This window comes from Engystomops pustulosus, chromosome 8 (genome assembly GCF_040894005.1).
Source record: "Engystomops pustulosus chromosome 8, aEngPut4.maternal, whole genome shotgun sequence".
Lineage (NCBI taxonomy): Eukaryota > Metazoa > Chordata > Amphibia > Anura > Leptodactylidae > Engystomops > Engystomops pustulosus.
Genome location: NC_092418.1, coordinates 81,257,527 through 81,279,092, shown reverse-complemented (window position 1 = coordinate 81,279,092; position 21,566 = coordinate 81,257,527). Strand labels below are relative to the sequence as shown.

General features: G+C 41.7%; 1 protein-coding gene across 9 annotated transcripts in view; it reads left to right on the top strand.

The window, feature by feature from the left end:
- The window catches only part of AGAP1 (ArfGAP with GTPase domain, ankyrin repeat and PH domain 1), a 264,345-nt gene that overhangs the window by 189,808 nt on the left and 52,971 nt on the right, over positions 1 to 21,566 (top strand). For all 9 annotated transcript variants that reach the window (XM_072121466.1, XM_072121465.1, XM_072121468.1 and 6 more), the window contains 3 exons: positions 6,461 to 6,565; positions 15,349 to 15,517; positions 19,039 to 19,206. In XM_072121466.1, the coding sequence (XP_071977567.1) occupies positions 6,461 to 6,565; positions 15,349 to 15,517; positions 19,039 to 19,206 (442 nt within the window). The remainder of the gene's footprint in view (positions 1 to 6,460; positions 6,566 to 15,348; positions 15,518 to 19,038; positions 19,207 to 21,566) is intronic.

Genomic DNA, 21,566 nt, shown 5'->3' with positions numbered 1-21,566 from the left:
GCGCCGGAGCTGTCATGTGTAAGGAGCTGTGAAGATGTATATTTTGAAGAGCGAAAAAAGAGCAGACCCTGCTTTTTTATCCTGCCACCCTTTAATTGTTGACTAAAATCTAATAACTGTTGTGCTAAATGAGCCATTAAATGTCCTTCTCGTAAAACATTGTGTATCAAATGATTTTAATGTTAGAAGCATAATGTCACTTTCATCTTCATGACAAGAGGCAGATAGCTGCGAACGAGGAGACAGAGAATTAATGATGAGGGAAGCAGGAGCTGGGGCTGGGATCCTGCACCGAGGCACAACGGGGAGAGCGGGCGCCTGTCAGGACAAAGCACGACCTGGGGTTCCCTGATCACACACCCCCATACTAAGGGATAATCTCATGCATTACATTCTACCATAGTCAATGACTAGAACACTGAATTCTTTTTTTCTTAAATGCAATGTTCCCAGTAGTCTACATAGTCACAGTAGCTGTTTTTATATTGTATAAGGGCTACAGAATCCTTAGATTTCTAAAGAGGATTTGTCTACGTTATTAAATATTGAATGCAAAAAAAATTTTTTTTTAAATTAATTTCCTCAGTTATTCTTCCTAGAAATTTTCATTTGACCAAATTTTACCGTTCTACAGGTCAATAGAATGTGTCCCTATACTCCTTGATACTTTAAGCAGTACTTGGTTATGAGACCCCAGTCCAGTTCCAAAAATTTGTAGGAAGAACAAGGATTTATCTTACGTGCAGTACATTTTGGATAAAGATTTACATGGGTCATTTCCACACGTTTTTTTACCTCTATTTTTTAAGAATTGCGCATTTCATAAAAATTTTGCAGAAAGCTTTTACGCACACAAAAAAACAGAATAGTCACAGGTGCGTTTATTTTCAGCATTGCACAATAAGTGTCATACCGAAAAAATTGGATAGTCTATTTTGCCTTTTCCATGACATTCACAATAATTATTAGATAACAAATAGTGGATTTTCCGCAACAAATTATAAGTGCGAAATCTGCACATAATGCGCAAAGTGTGTAGCGTTACCTGTTCGTTTTGGTATGGTAGTCATGGGTGTTGGGGCATAGTTCATCGGCACAGATACTTGCACCCAAAATATTTATATGACTTGTATTGTGTTGTCCGAAAAATATATTTAAAATGTATATTTTGTGTATAGTGTAGCACACGGCGCAGTTGTCATGCAGGGGCTTGCTGCATCCGGCCTGTGGGTCTCAAGCTGGGAGAAAATGGCTCTTTTAATTGTTGGCCTTGGGAGAGATAAGGAGGGGACAGCAGGAGGGGCAGGTGATGGAGCATCATGGTAATGGACCCCAGGTTGGAATGATTGTGGACACGGGTGGGTGGTAATGACCTTCCCAAGGTTCAGGTTTCACCTTCTGCTGGGGTTTAATGGTTTTTCTATTATAGGCTATTTCTGATGAAGGTGCAGTGATAAGAAGCAGCACAGTGTCTGACGTGGTCTATTCTTACCTTTTAAGTAGTCTATCATTATTACCTTCTCTATTGACAACACATTGATGCATCCTGTCCTGATTATTACTGATTTTTGTACCTCAACATAAGAAACGGTCATTCATCTATATTATATCTGTTTAGAAGCATAACAAAATAGTGTCCGGACGACCAACATCACCCAGTGGACCATCGATAATAATGGGTTCATTTGGCCCCTGTTTCTTACCCTGTAGTATATTTGCTAGAATCTGGAACAGAGGCTCTTTATAAGACCCCCAACACAACGTACTCAAATTTCAGATTTCATTCCAGTAACAGTGCCTCTCTTTTTCTCAGACTGTGTCTGGTATTGCAGCTTAACAAAAGCGAATAGTAGACCTACATTTGTCTATGTGCGGACAACCTTTCTTTAGTTTTAAAGCTATCCACAATCTACAAGACCAGATCGAGGGTTCCCAAACTTTATACTGGAGTTTTTAGTCTTGTGACATAGAGCATGAATAGTGTAGCAGCGTTTATTCTTGGCCTGCCACTCCTTTCATTAGGAGAAATAAAACCTTCTACTATGTGATTTGTGGGGTCCTAGAGGGTTGGACCCCAATTGATCACAATATTACCTCTCCTATGTATAGGATACCAAATAGTCTGCATTCACACATTCCATCTGGATTGATTTTCAGAACGCAAATCAGATGGATCAGGGTGTCTCAACAGAACCGGATGTAACAAGCACCCAGTGTTTTTCAATGTAATCAATGCAAAACACCAGGACTTGAGAATTACAACAATACAAATACAGCACTAGGAAAATAACATCAATGATTAAGAATCCATTAAGCAAAATAGAGGTCTAAGTTACCCGCAAATATATGTACAAGAGAACGAACTGCAAAAACGTGTTGGATGGGCCCTTAAAAAGTGACTTATCCACTAAAGCAATTTTTATTCAGAAGCAATAAGGATAGGTGATAATAGTAAACTTTGTTATATACTTAAGTAAAGCAGTTTCTGCTCCTTCTTTCTCCTGTAGCGAGCAGTGTATCTCAAATCATGTACACAGTGCATAGATAAGGAGAAGATTAGCTAATGATTAACTGTTTCCTCACCTAGAACCTATTTCCCTTAATGATTTAGCTCTGTAAGATTAAACTATCCAGGGACTATCTTTAAAGAGTTAAGTCATCAGACACTTTATCAGGCCCCTTTATCTTGCAGCTGTTAGTGGATACAGGACAAAAAGCTTATTTACACCAACTGCTTACATAAGGAAGAAAGGCAGAGGAAAAAGAAGGACACACAGACAGATTTCCTTAATAAAGTATATTACAAAGCTTACTATTATAATCTGCGCTATTCATTTATTCAATTTGTCACACTTTAAGGTGTTAATAGTGAAAGTTCATCCCTTATGGATTACTATATTATGATAATACACCCATTCAGTATACATATAACCCTACTCCACCAATAAAGTAATGAATTTGGCTTCATCCTGTGTTTTGGCACCAGAGGTGAATTGGCTGCGCCAAGTGCATAAAACCTCCAGCAATGACAAGTGATGTGACCATGCACCCGCACATGGACAGCACCCAAGCCATGATTTCTCCGGCCAAATCTACAGCTTCCTCTATTCTGTCTGCAATCTTTCCATAGTTGGCTTTTACAGCTGCAAAGCAAGTAGAAGGAGATGAATAAGAATGTGGCGTCCACCTCTGCCCATCTTCTCTCTATCCTTCATTTTCCCTCTATCCTCATCACCTCTTCCCTCCTCTTGTGTTTCTATATCTGCGGCTAGCCCAAATTGGAATGTATCTATCATTCTTCCAATGTGTGTGTGTAGGGGGTGCGTGCTCCCCCCTCTCTTTATTATTGTAAATTACTGCTGCGCTCTGGAGAGGTGAGCGGTTTAGCCAATTAGTGGCATTTGAGTTGGATTTGCTTGTCATTAGCTGTGCTCCTGTGCCGGGCTCTTTGAAGCTGGCGCCCGTGTGATGTCCTCCCAGCGGTGAGATGTTGGTAATGACAGAGGGGTCACTGAGGTGATGTGACCCGGCCACCAACATCCTTTTATTGTTTTATTTCTTTCTTTTTTTTTTTTTTTTTGTTTCTCAGGTTTAGCAAATAGGGCATTGACAATAACAAGTTCCCTCTTAGCACCCCGCCTGGGCTTATGCCAGCCATGGACGGCTCTTTGAAAGCGTAATGTTCAGCAACCCCCCCACCGCCACCTTCTCGGAGACAGAAATATTGCCAACAGAAGGTGGAGAGGTGTGATTAACTACATCACAGCTCATGGTCCACACATTGGAGAGTTAACCCTTTTCTGTCCCTTTGCACCACTATTGTGCAGCCATTTTACCCCTCACTATCTATTCTATCCATGGTGCCGGTGGTAATGGGGACATCAGTCTGAAACCCTGTCTGGCACATCCATTTTTAGACACAAACTTATTTGGAGAAATATAGATACCAGGATGATATGTAATGGGGACTGACACACTAAATCCTATGTGATTTTTAGTCTGTCTCCATCGTCCGTCGCATATCATCAGCTCCTCCCTGCCCCTGGTCAGTCTTAACGCAACCAACCTCTCCCTCTGCAGGCAGAGCCGGATCAATAAATCTTTGCTGGTAAATAATTGCTATTGAACTGTGTTCCCATGCAGGAGTGTGAGCGCTCTGTTGTGACAGCCTGGGGGGGAACATCTCCCTACTATGTCAATCGCTTCATTTCAGACTGGGGAGCATACCTGGGGTAGAGATTTTCCGCCCTGATCTGTATGGAGGGCCTGAACGCAGTCTATCATTGGCAATCTGCTTGTCACCGCGCTTTTATCATAATGATAGTTTTGTATTGTACAAGTATTTACTAAGAAAGGCTTAGGCTACATTCACACGAACGTATGGGGGACGTATATACGGCCGACGTATATACGGCCGATATACGTCCCCCATACACTCCTATGGGCGCACGGCACCCTACGGGAGCGGTACGGTGCAGCACACGTGCGGCACCGTACCGTTCCGTACCCGGGAAAAAGATAGGACCTGTCCTATCTTTTCCCGTAATACGGGGCCGTGCGCCATAGGTTGCTATGGAGAGGGGCGGGGGTGAGCTGCGCTCACCTCCTCCTCCTCTCCCCGTACACTGCCGTTGCCCGCTACGGTACGGTACGGGCGGGCAACGGCAGTGTGAATATAGCCTTATACTGACAGCCTGCTCTGTTTCCATTAGGTACTGGGTTATGGTTACACGTAACAATTTGTCCGGCCAAAAATGAACAATCTGGAGAATGCTCACCACTTTGAGGGAGATTTATTAATCTGTCCACGTCACAATTCTATCGTAATTTGCAGTAAATCTGCACCACATTTATAATGGGTTTTAGACAGTTCTCTGACTCTCTTACGACTAGTTCAACAAAAGGGAATGACCTATAAAAAGTGGGCGTGGTTTCCCACCATAATGGGCGGAGCAACAAAATTACTGCTGACCCGACAGAATTTTGTCTTGGGGTGATGTCACACATGGCGGTTTTAGGCCGTTTTTAGTTAGTGCCTTTTCAGATCTTAAAAAAAACGCATGCGGTTTTTGAAAATGCATACGGATTTGTCAGTTTTTTCAGAATTTGCGCAATTTAAAACTGACAAAAACGCATGCAGGTTTTTTTTTACGATCTGAAAACGCACTAACTGAAAACGGGCCAAAAAACGCCATGTGTGACATCAACCATCATAAGTTTTCTGGAGTAAAGTAAGCCAACTAATAGGAGGTGCAGAGTGTGACCAGACACTCTTAACTCCGTCAGGACTGGAGTCTGCAGGAACATCTTTAGACGCTGCTAGGGAGAAGAGCCACCAGCTCTATACTGTTTCCCAGGGGTCTTTTATGACCTCATAAGGGACAAAATAAGGTAAAAACATGCAAAATACATTCACATTTCCCAATATAATAAACAAATCCCCCGGTACATCACTAAATGCCAATGTTTGCCCGAGACTATACAGATTATATATCAAAATAACCAAAAGTAAATAGGGAATTCATTAATAATGTTCATTACTTACTATGAATTCCAAAAAAAGCGCCTTTTTTCCAATTTTAACCCCAAATAAAGCTAAAAATGAAAAAAAATCTTTATACTTTTATTATGTTTCAACTAGCTCTATGTGTCTTGGAAATTCCAAAAAATCTTAAGGTAGCACGCAAAAAAAAAAAAAGGTATGACCCTCAAAACGGGGCATACAAACATTTTGCACATTACTAAGGGGTTAAACAACCATACAGATTTATCACCCAGCATCAGACACTTATATGAATCTGGTGCAGAATAAGACTGTCTAGTCTAACTCTGCACTGTCTAACCTTAGGACACTTTTCATAAATCTGCCCCTATGTGTTTTAGCTTTTTTCAAAAGTGCACTATACATATATATGATACAAGTTCTATCATAGCTCTTTATGTCGGACAATTTATTCCTGGAAAACTGTGGCCTGGCTGTGGTTTATGAACCTTTCTCTGATGGTCAAAAGAGAGCAAACACAATGGCATTTCCTTCTTCAGCCCAGTAGAGATGATAAAGCGTGCATAAAGCTGGAGTGGAGCCTGGGAGGCTACTTTTCATGCAAAGATTTGATTATTAGTACATGGTATGAGAAGAAGTTTATTTTTCTTCATACCTTTGATCTGAACATGTATTTTGTGTGTTAACCACAGTGATAAATCTCTTACAATCTTCCTGATTCCTGATGCCTTTAGCCACCACTAGGGGGAGCTCCGTGCATTGCAAGGTGTACAGCTGCCACTGAATTCTATGAACGTCATAAAAAAATCTCTCTGACAAGTTTCTGGAGGAGTATATAGAAAATTCATTTATATTTGTCAGTATGTAACCATTTTAGGAAATTTGACTGAAAAACTAGTTCAGTTGTCTACTTCCGGTATAGTAGCATGTCTTTAACGTCTACAATTTCTTTTTTAGGGTATGCTACTAAAACGAAGCGGAAAGTCCCTAAACAAGGAATGGAAGAAGAAGTATGTAACTCTGAGTGACAATGGAGTCCTCACCTATCACCCCAGTTTACATGTAAGTCTATATTTACACTCTGTTCACATGTCGGTACACATACAGCTACACATACACATACAGCTACACATACACATACAGCTACACATACAGCTACACATACACATACAGCTACACATACACATACAGCTACACATACACATACAGCTACACATACACATACAGCTACACATACACATACAGCTACACATACACATACAGCTACACATACACATACAGCTACACATACACATACAGCTACGGCCCTATTACATAACGCGCTGATGCTCGGACTTGATGTAGAAGGATACAGGTTTTATGTGGCTTTTAACATATGACGCTGTTCTCTATTTACATGTCACCATTTAGCTTTTATAGGTCCAAAAATTTGTGATGATTTTGTAAAAAGGTTTAAATATGTGTCTTTTGGCAATTTAGAGCCCTGTTTTCCAATATAGAAATCAAATTTGGATGCAAATAAAAAAATGCCTCCTGAATTTTTATGTGTAAATTACATTCCTCTTGTTGAACAGTGTGCCCCTACCCTCCTAACCTGATTGGATAGTTTAGAGACAAAACCCCAGTAAGTTAAAGCCCACTTGTCAGGTCTAGAAGGAATGACAAATGGACCATACAGCACAGGTATTAGAAAATAATGATTATACAGGCAGTCCTCGGGTTACATACAAGATAGGGTCCATAGGTTTGTTCTTAAGTCGAATTTGTATGTAAGTCGAAACTGTATATTTTATAATTTTAGATACAGACATTTTTTTTTTGCCCCAGTGAGAACTGGATTTTCACATTTTTTTGCTGTAATTGGACAAAGCATTATCAATAAAGCTTCATTACAGCCACCTTACAGCTGATCATTGCAGCCTGGGACTATAGTAAAGCATCCAGAGAGCTTCACCAGAGGTCACAGGGGGCAGAGGGGTCTGTTTTTAACTAGGTGTCATCTGTAAGTCAGGTGTCCTTAAGTAGGGGACCATTATTTACTGAAACAGATACGTCAGGAGAGAGAGATTTTTAGATATGAGATTCTTCTTCAGAACCAGCTGACTAAGCTATTTCTGTTTTGCTGGTTTAGGCCAAGACTAATGCAGTTATAAAGTAGGTCTGAAATGGACCTCGGTTCTTCTATAGCAGTGGAGCTATACCCCCTATGGTTTTTATAATTTAATAGATCGGTCATTTTGGAACACGGCAATACCACGGCAGACATGTGTATGACTGTGTTTGTTTATTTTAATATGAGTTTCATAATCTAAGTTTATTTTTCCGGCGGTAAACCCTGTAACGGAAAATAATGTCCAAATTGCCACTTCTTGTTTACATTTTTGAACACACAACAATATTACCAAAAAGTGATTAAAAGATCATTCTTCAAAATGGTAGCCATCAAAATGTCAGCTGGTCCCACAAAAAATTACACCTGCCACAGTTCCCTACAAAGAAGTATGAAAAAGTTACTGGCATCAGAATATGGAGAAACAAAGAAATTTTATTTCGTACAAATGATTCTACTATCGTTTAAATGTTTGAAAACCTGATATAACCTAAATAAAAGGGGTATCTCTGTGATCGTATCCACCCAAAGAATAAAGGGGAGGCGTCATTTGGTGCGCACAGATAAAGCCATAAAAACAAAGCCTGGTGCATGGAATATTAAATGCTGACACTATGAAGTACAATCTATCCCACAGAAAATAAGCCCTCATACAGCTCTATACGTAAAAAGTAAAGTAGTTATGGCTATTGCAGGGTGGGAATAAAACAATGGAAACCCAAAAAAAAAAAAAAAAAAAGTCCGGCCGTTAAGGGGGTGAATTGTGCGTCATACACCTCCCAGCACAAAGCAAGATGATGTTGTTCTCTGTGTCCTCATCATTACAGTGAAATTCAGTCGTTTTATCCTTCCGGTGATGGAGCCGTGTAAGAGTAGTGTTCATTTACAACTATTTTGGTGCAGGAAAATTTTTGATCACGTTTAATTTCACTTTTTGGGACGTGGATCTACAAAACAAAAATGCAATTTTCTTATATTCTGTGCACTGTACAGAACATCACAGAATCCGGAAGTAGCCATCTTGTATAGTTTTGCTTCTGTTTTGATTGTTAGTTTTTAAAAAAAGGATTTTGTTTTTTCATCTTTTAGTCCTTCTGTGGGATTTTGAGAACTTCTGTAGGCTTTCCCTTACTTCACATACACTAGAACATTGGGGCTTATTTACTAAGGGTCCCGCATTTTCGTTGGGATTTTTGACTTTCTGGGGATCGCATCGCGCTTGATCACATTTTGGCGCATCGGCGCCGGCTTTCATGCAACAGAAATGGGGAGGTGGCACCACCTGACGATCCGACGGATTCGGACAAAGCGCTGGATTTAACTTTGAATTTGTATCACAAGATCAAGCACTTACATGCATCAGGAAGAAGAAGATGCGACACATGCAGGGTAACGGGCGCACGATCTTAGCGAATTGCGCCAACTGTGCATTGGAGTCGGGGACCGCACCTCAGGAATCGTGCAGGGATGGGTAAGTAAATGTACCCCATTGTTTTCATCCGTGTGCTATCTGCTTTCTTAACAGAAGGCGCACTGACACATGGACCCACACTCTGAGTCATGTGCAGGTAGCCAGTGGTAAATGGGAGACCCAGAGGCCATTGTTGAGCCTCTGGTTGTTATAGAATCCCACTATTGGGGCCACCAGGGTAAAAGAGTGAACCCAGCAAACCACTTAGATGCCAGGGTACGTACTGACCAAACCACAAGGGGTTTATGAGCTCTATTATAGAGAGATGTATGCGTTTTACTTTTGCTGATCTAACATTACCTCAATGAGAACTTTCCAATTATGGTGGTACACTTAGTAGTAGCCAGGTTAGTGTGCTTTGTACATTTGGACATGAGAGTATCGCAGAGTGAGTCCTGATATAGGTTCTTATGTTAAGCCAATGTTTGGGGAGTGCGATTCCATGTGTTGAAGTGTTAATTTGTGCCCTGGCCGGTCCGTCCTGCTGCTCGGCTCTAATAGGAGGCTTCAGTGGTGACGTCCTCGCAAACTGCCCCCTCCTCAGGTGAACAACTCCACAAGCTCTTCATTACATCCTTGTCAAAACTGAAAAATTCTCTAATCAACAGCAATCTGTCGGCGGCCCCCCAGACCGCTGGCGGTGTCCCCCCTCTCTATCTGCTCAGTGGCGCTCACGTCTCCAGGCTGCTGATTACATTAGGCTAAGCTGCAGAGGAAATGAACCGTGTCTTATTTAGGTGCAAGTAGCTCCCACGTAGCCGGGGCCTGGGGCACTTTTAGAGCATTTTATGGCATTAAAATTAGTGTTGCTTCCCTCTGTGATGCTGCGTGTAATGCCTTAAACTCAATAAGCAAAAGGCGAGTGAGCCCCCACTTCTCTCCCCGTTATGCCAAGAGGTTATGGGATTTTTTTTCTCCCCCCTCCCTTCTCTACTAGATGAGTCTTGTGTCTGAAAACCTAGTATAAGGGATGCTCGTGGAACATATTGGAAACCCTCGTATGTCCAGATAATGAAATTTTTAAAGTGCATTACATTCTACAAAACTTTTACTAAACAAACTATAGAAATTTAGTAGAATATATATTCTATATATAATATATATTTTATGTATTATATACACTCCAGCTCCAGGACTGAATAGTATCAGTCGCAATATTGAGCTAATCCCTTTCCGTATACTCTGGAGAGCCATAACACATAACCCCATGTTAGTAGAGGCACAGCAGACTGCACTATGCAATTGTCTTATGTGGCTTCTTTTTTTTCCCCTTCTGTCTGCACCAGCTAATTGTTGCAGCTTTAAGCTGCCCTGGGGGTCTGATGATATGTCTCTACCAGCTCTCCTTACCCTTACCCCCTTCCCAATCCCAGAGCTAGGGCCCCCCTTGAGATGACAATCATGGGGTGCAAGACAGCAGCCAGACCCCGCAGAGACCCCACTCTCCCAGCAAAGATCCCCCCTCCCACCACGCAGTGTGCGCCACTCTATCTCACCACATCTCATTTGCATCTGGGACATCAATTAGCATGTTTGTTGAGGCTAATTGAATGAAACTCAATCATAGCCCTTAATTGCTTGCCTATGTAAAAAGAAATCACATTAATGCAGCTAATTAAGTGTATGGCAATAAGATGCAACATAATTAGGGGAAGCAACGTTAACCCTTCCCTCGGTGGATCTGGGGGGGCTGGCAATACGTTGCAAAACAGTCTCGGTGTCACATCATGTAGGCGCTTGAAGGGTTAAGGCGGATTATATGGCAAGGAGCACATGAAGCCGCGTCTCCTATGTATAAATGTATTTCTCACATTCAATTTGAGGGTCTCAAGGTTGACCAAAGATAACGAAAGTAGATTCGCCTGTGAGCCATCTCCACCATGTAGGTGCCTATATGTTCTGTTGTATAGGGAGGATTTTGCAGCATCCTGGTACTGGTGCATAGTGGAGTATCAGCAGTGTATTTCCCCATATGACATGGGTTTTAATAATGATCCTCCGAGCAGCGTTTATGGTCTCTGTGCTATCACACGCTGGGCGCCAGTCGATGCCGGAGGTCTCAGTATCTGTGTGATGTGCAGGACAGGGGCCAGCGTCTCTCGCAGATAATCTCTCCACTCGTGTGGGTTTATTTGTTTCCTATGTTAAGAGATTAGCAACAGAGAGAGCAGAACATGCTAATAGCTTAGCAATTATGGCTTTTTCAGGTTTTAGAGGGGCAGGATAGGGGCTTGTGAAGGGAGGGGGGGTCCGCTGGAGTAGACCCCAGAGACTTGTTAAATGTTTCTAATCTCACAAGTGTCTGAGCTGCCTCCTTCTCCAGCCTTGTTAAGTGGCCGTGTACCTTGATCTTGTGCTGTTTGCCTCTGATCAGTGATTTTGGATTGATGGTGGCTGGGGGAGAAATCTGCATTTGTTGAACAAGGACACAAGGCAGTCCCTGGTATATACATGGTGAATGGAGACTTTTTGGTGCTTTCCAGGCAGATATAAGTAATTTTCATTCAATTAGTATTTCAACATCTACCTATTATGTTGTTTTGTACGGATAAATCAGCCATTACATAAAAACCCCTTGACGAGAAATGAATAACATTTGTTATCTTGTGACAATGGCACCTGTCAGGGGATGCGAAATATGAGACAGCGACTGAACAGTCCGTTATTGATGTCTCGCAAAAATGGGCAAGCGGAAGGATATTAGCAAATTTGACAAGGGACAAATGGTGACGGCTTGATGGCTGAGTCGAGCGATCTCTTATATGGAAGGTGGTTCAGTGGTTAGTAGCCACCAAAATTAGTCCAAGAAGTGACAAGGGGTGCTCAGGTGACAGGTTCTTAAGTGTCCAAGATTAATTGATGTTTGTAGGTCTGATGAAGTTTCCTTACATCTTGTGAACAGACGCTATATGTGCATCAGTAACCTAGAGAAGAGAAGGTCACAGGATGCACTTTAGGAAGAAGACAATTTGAGGCACTGTGATACACAAGGCCCCCATGGTTTTCAGGTGGATTGTAGGCCCAGTTCACACTTGGGTTGGGGGTTTTCCATTAAGCACTTATATGTTAAGGAAAGCATAACACAAATTTGGAGGTTTCCTGTTCCCCATAGACTTTAAAGGGAATCCGTCAGAAGTTGTGACCCTACAGTGCTGCAGTGTTAGTTATTGGCCTTGGACAACTGTGTAACTATAGCTTTGTGCATATTGGTAGTATTGGCAGGACAGTGAAATATGAAGTTATATTCAAGTGCAAATGCTTTGGGCGTTTATTTCAGCCTGAAGAGCTTTCTGCTGTCTGTGTTGTCCACGGCCCCTCCTTGTGCTAAAAGTAAAAGCTGTAACAGTATTTTGTTTTAATACTTACATACTTACAGCAGTCACTCATAATGGAGGGAAGGGGCTGTGGCTCAGTTCAATGCAGAGAGCAGAAAATCTCTTCAGGATTAAAAACCCACCCAGAGCACTTGCCAGGATCAAAGACCCACCCAGACTACTAACTACACAAACGGAGGTATAGTTACACATTTGAGCAACAGGGCCTTTACTTGGCGCACTCTACAGTTTATCATGATCAAATCAGTTGTAGCACATGCCGAGTGCGGGAGCATGGAGAGGGCTCACGGGCTAAGCCCTCTCCATAGCCGGTAAGTCTTTGCTGCATATTGCAGCAAAGGCTTACCGGTAACACCCACGATCGGTGCCAGCACCGATCATGGGTGTTTTCCTGCTGATCGCCACCGGGGGCTTCAAAAAGCTTCAAGCGGCTTTCCGAGGATCCATCGCCATGGTAGCCTCGGGTGTTCGGGTTAACCTATTCATTACACTGTGCTATCAGCACATTGTAGTGAATGAGGAGTAAAATCCCCATCTGCTGCTACTGTACAAGGTACAATATAACATATCTTTTTTTCTGTAAAACCAATTTTTAATGCAAAAACACTTTGGCAGTGTATGTATTATGCTCTGTAGGGAGTGAGGTAGTGCTAAAAATGGGTCTCCTGGTGACAGGTTCCCTTTAAAGACACCCGACTTACAGACAACCCATAGTTACAGACAGACCTTTATAACCTCTGGTGAAGCTTTCTGAATGCTTTACTATAGTCCCAGACTGCAATGATCAGCTGTAATGTGTCTGTAATGAAGCTTTATTGATAATCCTTGGTCCCATTACAGCAAAAAATGTTTAAACTCCAATTGTCACTGGGGCCATAATTTTTTTGTCCAGATCTACAATTATAAAATATACAGTTTCAACTTACATACAAATTCAACTTAAGAACAAACCCCCGGACCCTATCTTGTACGTAACCCAGGGACTGCCTGTATATAGTAGTATCCATCAGACAACCTAGGGTTAAAGTACCCTAGGGGGTCTCAAAATAGTAAAAAAAAAACCAAAATAAATTAACCCTTTCAGGACCTGGCCCTTTTTTGTTTTTCATTTTCATTTTTCACTCCCCATGATCAAAAATCCATAACTTTTTTATTTTTCCATGTCCAGAGCTGTTTGACAACTTGTTTTCTGCGTAACAAATTACACTTCATAGAGATGGTATTTATTATTCCATGCAGTGTACTGGGAAGCGGGAAAAGAATTCCAAATGCAGTGAAATTGGTAAAAAAAAAACGCATTTGTGCCGTTTTCTTGTGGGCTTGGATCTTACGGATTTCACTGTGCACCCCAAATGACAGGTCTACTTTATTCTTTGGGTTGGTACGATTACGGGGATAACAAATTTATATAGGTTTTATAATGTTTTCATACATTTAAAAAAATTAAAACCTCCTGTACAAAATTTTTTGGGGGATTTTGCCATCGTCTGGCACTAATAACTTTTTTATACTTTGGTGTACAGAGCTGTGGGTGGTGTCATTTTTTGTGGATTTTGATGACGTTTACAATGTTATCAATTTTAGGACTGTATGACCTTGTGATCACTTTTTATAGAATTTTACATTTTTTTTTTTAAATGACAAAAAGTGCCATTTTCGACTTTGGGCATGACTTTCCGTTACGGGATTAAACGCAGTGAAAAACCCTTATCATATTTTGATAGATCGGGCATTTTCGGACGCGGCTATACCTAATGTGTTTATGATTTTTACTGTTTATTTATATTTATATCAGTTCTAGGGAAAGGGGGTGATTTGAGTTTTTAGGGTTTTTTATTATAATTTTTTTTTAACTTTTTTTTAATTTTTACTATTATTCAGACTCCCTAGGGTACTTTAACCCTAGGTTGTCTGTACGATTCTATCATATACTGCCATACTACAGTATGGCAGTATATGTGGATTTTACTACTCATACATTACAATGTGATAGCACATTGTAATGCATGGGTTAACTCGAAGTAGCCTCGGATCTTCGTGAGACCCGAGGCTACCATGGCGACGGATCGCCGCTTCCCGATGACGTCATGGGAAGCGGCGATTCTCGAAAAGATGGAGGCGCCCATGCGCTGCGATATGCAGCAAAGACTTACCGGCTATGGAAAGGGCTCAGCGCGTGAGCCCTCTCCATGCACCCGCGGCCGACCCGTGACGTGCTATTACGTCACGGGTCGTGAACGGGTTAAAGTTCAAATCACCTCACAGTAGTGTGGATCCACAGCTTTCAGCTACTACAGTCGCATAGGGCCTTGTGCCCCTGAATACAACCTTGGTCATTGTTTGTAATTCTGGTACATGCAGGTACAAGGACAGGTTATGGTTCCAGGTCCTGAAAAAGACTCTAAGCCTACAAAGTCTGCCTTTATAGATTTAATGTGCATTAATATTCCACAACTTATCCTATCACCAGATTTTACCACATTAAACTACAGTCCCTTATTGGGATTTATGTCCTTTCTAGAATGACCTCTTTTATGTAAAATCTTGACCATTTACCTATTTAAAGAAAATCTTTTCCAAAGGTCTGGTGAAAATGAGCAGAGAAAACTTATGTCTGAGATGAGTCAAGTTTGGAGACTGCACTAGGCCTAGTAGCTCCGTGCTGTAAAGATCGGTCATAGTTTCCCTTTAAGATGGTGGAAAATCTGACATCAGGGGGGTTGTTTGGTCGCATTAATACTTTCTGATTAAGCGGAGGCTTTCATACATAGTAAGTCCTATCATAAATGACATAATAGTGATGCAAATAATTTTTCCTGGATCTGTGAGTAGATTTTAGGTTGCGTCCTTACTTACAGAATTTTCATTTAAAGTTTATGACAATTTATGAATATATATTTTGCAACAACTAAAAATCAATCTCTTGCAGGATTACATGCAGAACGTCCATGGTAAGGAGATTGATCTCCTGCGGACTACGGTTAAGGTTCCAGGGAAAAGGCCTCCTCGTGCGACGTCATCTTGTGCGCCTATCGCCAGTCCAAAAACCAACGGTCTGACTAAAGAAGTTAGCGGGCTACAGATCTCCCCTAATACAGGTATGGACTATTTTTAACCATAAATACATTTCTATGTACAGTAAGTAGATTCTATTATAAATATAAACCTACGCAGAATGGGTCCACTGTGAAAAATGATGTCTCTAACAATCATTGACTGGTTCTTAATGGGAAGGGTCATGTATGAGCTGTAAAGAGTCAGTGAGTCACAGGGATGGGCTAAAGTCGTACCATGAGGACCTGTATTATAGTGCGCTGTAGGAATATGGTGATGCATCAGAGGACATCAGTAGATACATTGATTTTGGCATTTCATTGCTTATATGTATTGGTATAGTATAGTTTTAGAAAACATTTATGATACAATTGGCAGGACTTGGCCAGTTCTACCACAGATGGGGCTGATGACAATCATGACATAGAAGCTGACCAACCGTGTAACCAATATCTTACTCTAAAGGTTATCTATCACCAGGATGAAGGATTATAAACCAAGCACACTGACATACTGGTGAGTGCTCCCTGAGTGAGTGTTACAAAATTTTGCAAATGAGCCAAATGGGCCTGAGTGCATTTGCATAATTTGTAAAGCCCTTTTTTTTTGTAAAAACCAGGGCATAAGAAGCTAAAAGAAGAGCTAATCCTGCCAGAGGGGGCACACACCAGCATGTAAGTGTGCTTGGTTTACAATATTTCATCCTGGTGGTAGATGTCCTTTAAAGGGTTTTCCAGGTTTTGGATTTTGATGTCCTATCCTTAGGATGGGTCATCAATATCCGACCATGAGGGGGTCATTCAGGCCTAAGGATCTGTGGGCTACAACACAATTTTACACCAGGCTTGATCTGGTGTAGAATTGTCCACCGACAAATCCACCGGAGCCCCTGGGGCGGTGACTTCATCATATGCCGGTGATTGATAAATATCCCCCCAAAGAATCTGTTTTATTAGGGCAACAGGGAGCGCAACTATTAGTAGTTTAGTAGGTTTGTAGTTCTAGCTTTTTCATGGTACTTGAGGGGTCCAAACCTCCCCTTTGCCATATAAAAGACTGGTGCTACTATAAGTAGAAAACCATGGATACGGAAGTAGAAAATCATGGATACGTAGGCCCTGGTACAGAGTTTACTAGGAGACTAATGGATTTCTCTCAGTAGTTGGAAACAGTTTTGGCAATAGCCTTCTTCTAGTAACTTACACAATGTCAGTGATCGGTGTTGCCCAGAAAGTATATACAGCATAATCTACTGTTTACTAGAAAAATAAATTGCATATTTTTTTATATTCTTGTTTAAAAGATGTAAAACTCATTGTCTGAGAGGCAGGACTAATCCCCCTCCCCTGCTCCTCCACTCTCCACTAGCCCCAGGTCTCTCTCGTAATGTTAAATCCATCAAGAGACAAGGGGCTGATTTTTACCCAAAACCACTAATGTGTTTTCAGCGTTGAACTGCTGATGACATCTTAAAAGTCCTCATCGTGCGGCGCCCTCCACACTCCAACAATCAGAACATCTCGTAAACCCATAAAATCCAAACTAATAGCAATGAATATTCAGTGACCTAGAATACTAATTATTGTCATGAATATTAATGCCATCGGACTTGCTTTGGTCCCCCCTTTCCTCCTCCTCCGTGTTGTCTGTCTTTCTTTTATCCTGTGCACTTTTTTTTCCTTCTTTTTCCACAACCCTTTAACCTGAAGTTATATATCCGGGCACCTGTGATGCCACATTTAAGTAGCACGTTTTCTGGGCATTGTCTGGACATCCAATTTTGATTTCTTTGTTTTTTTCCTCTGGCACCCACCCACCCTCTCTCATCACTTCTCCCCCCTCTGTCACACTTTCCACTCAGCTGTGCACTGGAGATGTCTCATAATGAGTGTATAAGAGGGGGTTCTGTGTCTGCGACTGTGGTGGGGGCAATAAGCAGATCTTGATTAACGAGACGGTGGGGGGGGGGGGGGTAGGGGTAACGGCAATGCTGTTATGTGCACCCCCAGCCCCATCATTGAGAGGAGCTCCTCTCTAGGCATCCTCCAGCTCTCAGATTAATAGCTTCGCAGGACGCATTTAGGATACATTGCAAAGGTTTCTATCTAATGGGTTCAGCCATTTCCTCTTTGAGTGACAGGCGCGGGGAGTAATCGGCTGTGCAGAATGGCAGCACATTGCTAGTACTTAAGTGTACATTATCCCTGTTGTGTGTCCTGCAGAGGCTGTTTATCAGGATGCCTCGCGCTGCCGACAGGCGCCGACTGACGCTGCTCTCGCTGTGGCGGGAGCGAGTAAATGTGAGAATAATAATAATAAAAATTGAGTCAAGGAACTGGGGGGGAAAAAAACCTATGGAGAGGGAAATATGGATGTGCATCTGCGAGATATAATGTGGTACATATACTGGGATAATTGCACTTTGCATCAGATTTAAGAACATTGTATTATTCATTGTTGTTCTCTTTTCTGCAGCATTTTTGCTTCCATTTCACACCCAAAAACTACTAAGCTCTATCCACTTTCCTGGTTTGCTCTTTTCTTAGACTCTAGGGGGAGCCCTTGGGTGCATTGTAAGTTTAAATCAATTTTAGGCCCATGTCAAGCAACTGTGTTTAGACCAAACAGTGTGCAGGTACCTGGACCAATGTATCACGGTCATCTCTGCTGCAGTGAGGCTTCTGTCACGTTTCATAGTCATGTTTTCAGGTTATCTTTAGTAACTTCTTAAGGTAAGACCTGCATACACACCCTGCACAGTGACTTTTGCAGACATTACAGAGCGGGCTTACAATCAGTAGGGTAACTTCGAGCTTTAGACCCATAGAAGTTAATGGAGTATTGATCATGCATGTGCACCCCCACTTTATTCATATGGTCTGGAACCCTTTGTAATCGCTTTGAAACCCAGCAGTCCGATTTATGGGCAACCAGAGGATCAATTTGGGTGACCTTTATTATAACCTTTTGCATATGATAAAAGGAAAACCTTTACAAATACAAATTCAACAGAAATAGAATTAAGAAGGAAAACTCAAGTATCTGGTTCAAATTAGTCAGAAAATTGTAATATATTAAATTAATAAAAATGTTCCTCATTATCATTACCTGCTCATTCCAATACAGAGCTCCAAATCCCCTCTGCAGTAATGGGATCAAAAAATGATATGTTGGCTGCCTGTAGCCGCCACTAGAGGGAGCCTCATGATTGCATTCACTGTATTGTAAGAAAAGCAGTGCATATTAAGAAATGAATCACATGAATTTAAACCTGTTTAGGTTAACAGCTTTAGCCTTTTAGCCTTAAATGCTTCCAAAAAGGGAAACTATTCATTGTAGGTGCTGTATATGGCTGAAAACAAGAGTGGATGATAAGCTTAATCATCTGTTTTGTATTAGGACCCTAAAGTGCCACTATATGCAAGGGCGGATTGATTAGCACCCTGCTCATTAAATATGATTTCTTAAAAGCGTAAGATTTGGGCAATTTATAGAAAGTGCAATTGAAAACTCATTGTAGCGATATTGCAGGACAGGTTAATATTCTTCATTTTTGTCATTACAGGAAACGTTACGAGCAGCACATCGGTCACCCAGATGGCCAGTGGTCAGAGTGGCATTAGCCTTGGCTCTTTCAGTCGCCTTGACGGTATGCATCAGCGGTCGTACTCAGTGTCCAGCGCTGATCAGTGGAGCGAAGGAGCCGTCCTTGCAAACTCCGCCATCAGTAGCGGTAAGTGTGTTTTATACTTCTCCAGTCCTCTAACTTTGTTAGCGCTGCCTATTATCTCCGATGTAAAATCACTAACTGTTGGCAATGGTCCCCTACAGAAATTAAACCAGTCTAAAGGAATGAAAATTCCAACCAAAGGCGCCGCATATTTACAATTTTTTTTATTATATCTTTTTAGGTATTTGTAGTAGACTGGATTTCTTATATTACACCAGAACTACATATAAACTTATGCTGGTTATGTCGTGCCATGACCAAGACTGCAATACAACCGCACCGTATAGATACTCAGAACCTGCACAACAGAATGAATAAACCACTTGAGCTCTATAACAGATACCAGTGTCCGTGCACACCACAGTTATGCAGTAATTTACAACGTTTGTCTGTTCTGAAAAGGAAAAAATTTATATTGATTCTCTGCCTGGTATCCAGGTGGATCCGAGGTGGGCATATACATATGTGCGAGTCTGAGTCTTGCTTACACCTACTTTCCCTATGTCACCCGGCTGTCGGCTGAATTATCACACAAATGCCTACGGCTGCCATGTGCCGTGAGTGTCGGCCACTGCGCAGCTTTACTGCTCAGCTTTTCTTCCTACTTCCGCGCAGAAGGACTTAAACATGGGACATCCCCTTTGACTGTAGCATATTGGTGTTAAGTCAATGGGGGAGAGAGATAGATTCATGATACACACATGGTTCCCCCTGGCATCTTTCAGGAGGCTGCTCTACCCTTCTCCATAGGCTGCACTGCGAATTGGCCCAAAGATAGGACCTGCTCTATATCTTGTGGCACGGTGTCAGATAGACCTCTATGGGGGGGCTCTGATCTGGCTGTAGTTTGTGCAGCTGTATCAGTGGCGTAACTACCGCCATAGCAGCCGTAGCGGTTGCTACGGGGCCCGTGAGGTTCAGGGGCCCGGGGATGCACGCTCCCTGCAGTGCTTTGCCACGGCCTGGGGTAAGTGGTCCTGGGCTGCAGTGCCGGATCGTGCCCCCGGGCCCCTCCCTCTCTGTGCATCTACATGTCTCCTGAGCCCGCCCGCCTCTTTCCGGGATCCCTGCCTGCTCATATCCTTGACCCGCCCCCCAGCCACCTCTCTGACCCGCCCCCCTCATCTCCCTGACCTGCCCGCTCATCAGCCTGCAGGGCGGCACAGTTGATTCTCTGCCCCCCCCCTTCCCCCGCTCGCCCCCCCCTTCCCCCGCTCGCCCCCCCTTCCCCCGCTCGCCCCCCCCCTTCCCCCGCTCGCCCCCCCCCTTCCCCCGCTCGCCCCCCCCTTCCCCCGCTCGCCCCCCCCTTCCCCCGCTCGCCCCCCCCTTCCCCCGCTCGCCCCCCCCCCGCCGTCTGAATGCATCTGGACACCCACCTGAACACCTGCCTGAACACCCATACAGCTCCCAAACTTCCTAAAAGGTAAGTATATACAGATGTATTTATCTGTATGTTTATATGTATTTATCTGTATGTTTATATGTATTTATCTGTATGTATATATGTATTTATCTGTATGTATATATGTATTTATATGCATATACTGTGTATATACAGTGTATATACAGTGTATATGTGTATATACTGTGTATATATTGTATATATACTGTGTATATATTGTATATATACTGTGTATATATTGTATATATACTGTGTATATATTGTATATATACTGTGTATATATTGTATATATACTGTGTATATATTGTATATATACTGTGTATATATTGTATATATACTGTGTATATATTGTATATATACTGTGTATATATTGTATATATACTGTGTATATGTGTGTATATATACTGTGTATATACTGTGTATATACTGTGTATATGTGTGTATATATACTGTGTATATACTGTGTATATACTGTGTATATGTGTGTATATACTGTGTATATGTGTGTGTATATACTGTGTATATGTGTGTGTATATACTGTGTATATGTGTATATATTGTATATATACTGTGTATATATTGTGTATATACGTGTATATGTGTATATATTGTATATATACTGTGTATATACGTGTATATGTGTATATATTGTATATATACTGTGTATATGTGTATATATTGTATATATACTGTGTATATGTGTATATATACTGTGTATATGTGTATATATACTGTGTATATGTGTATATATACTGTGTATATGTGTATATATACTGTGTATATGTGTATATATACTGTGTATATGTGTATATATACTGTGTATATGTGTATATATACTGTGTATATGTGTGTATATATACTGTGTATATGTGTGTATATACTGTGTATATGTGTGTATATACTGTGTATATGTGTGTATATACTGTGTATATGTGTGTATATACTGTGTATATGTGTGTAT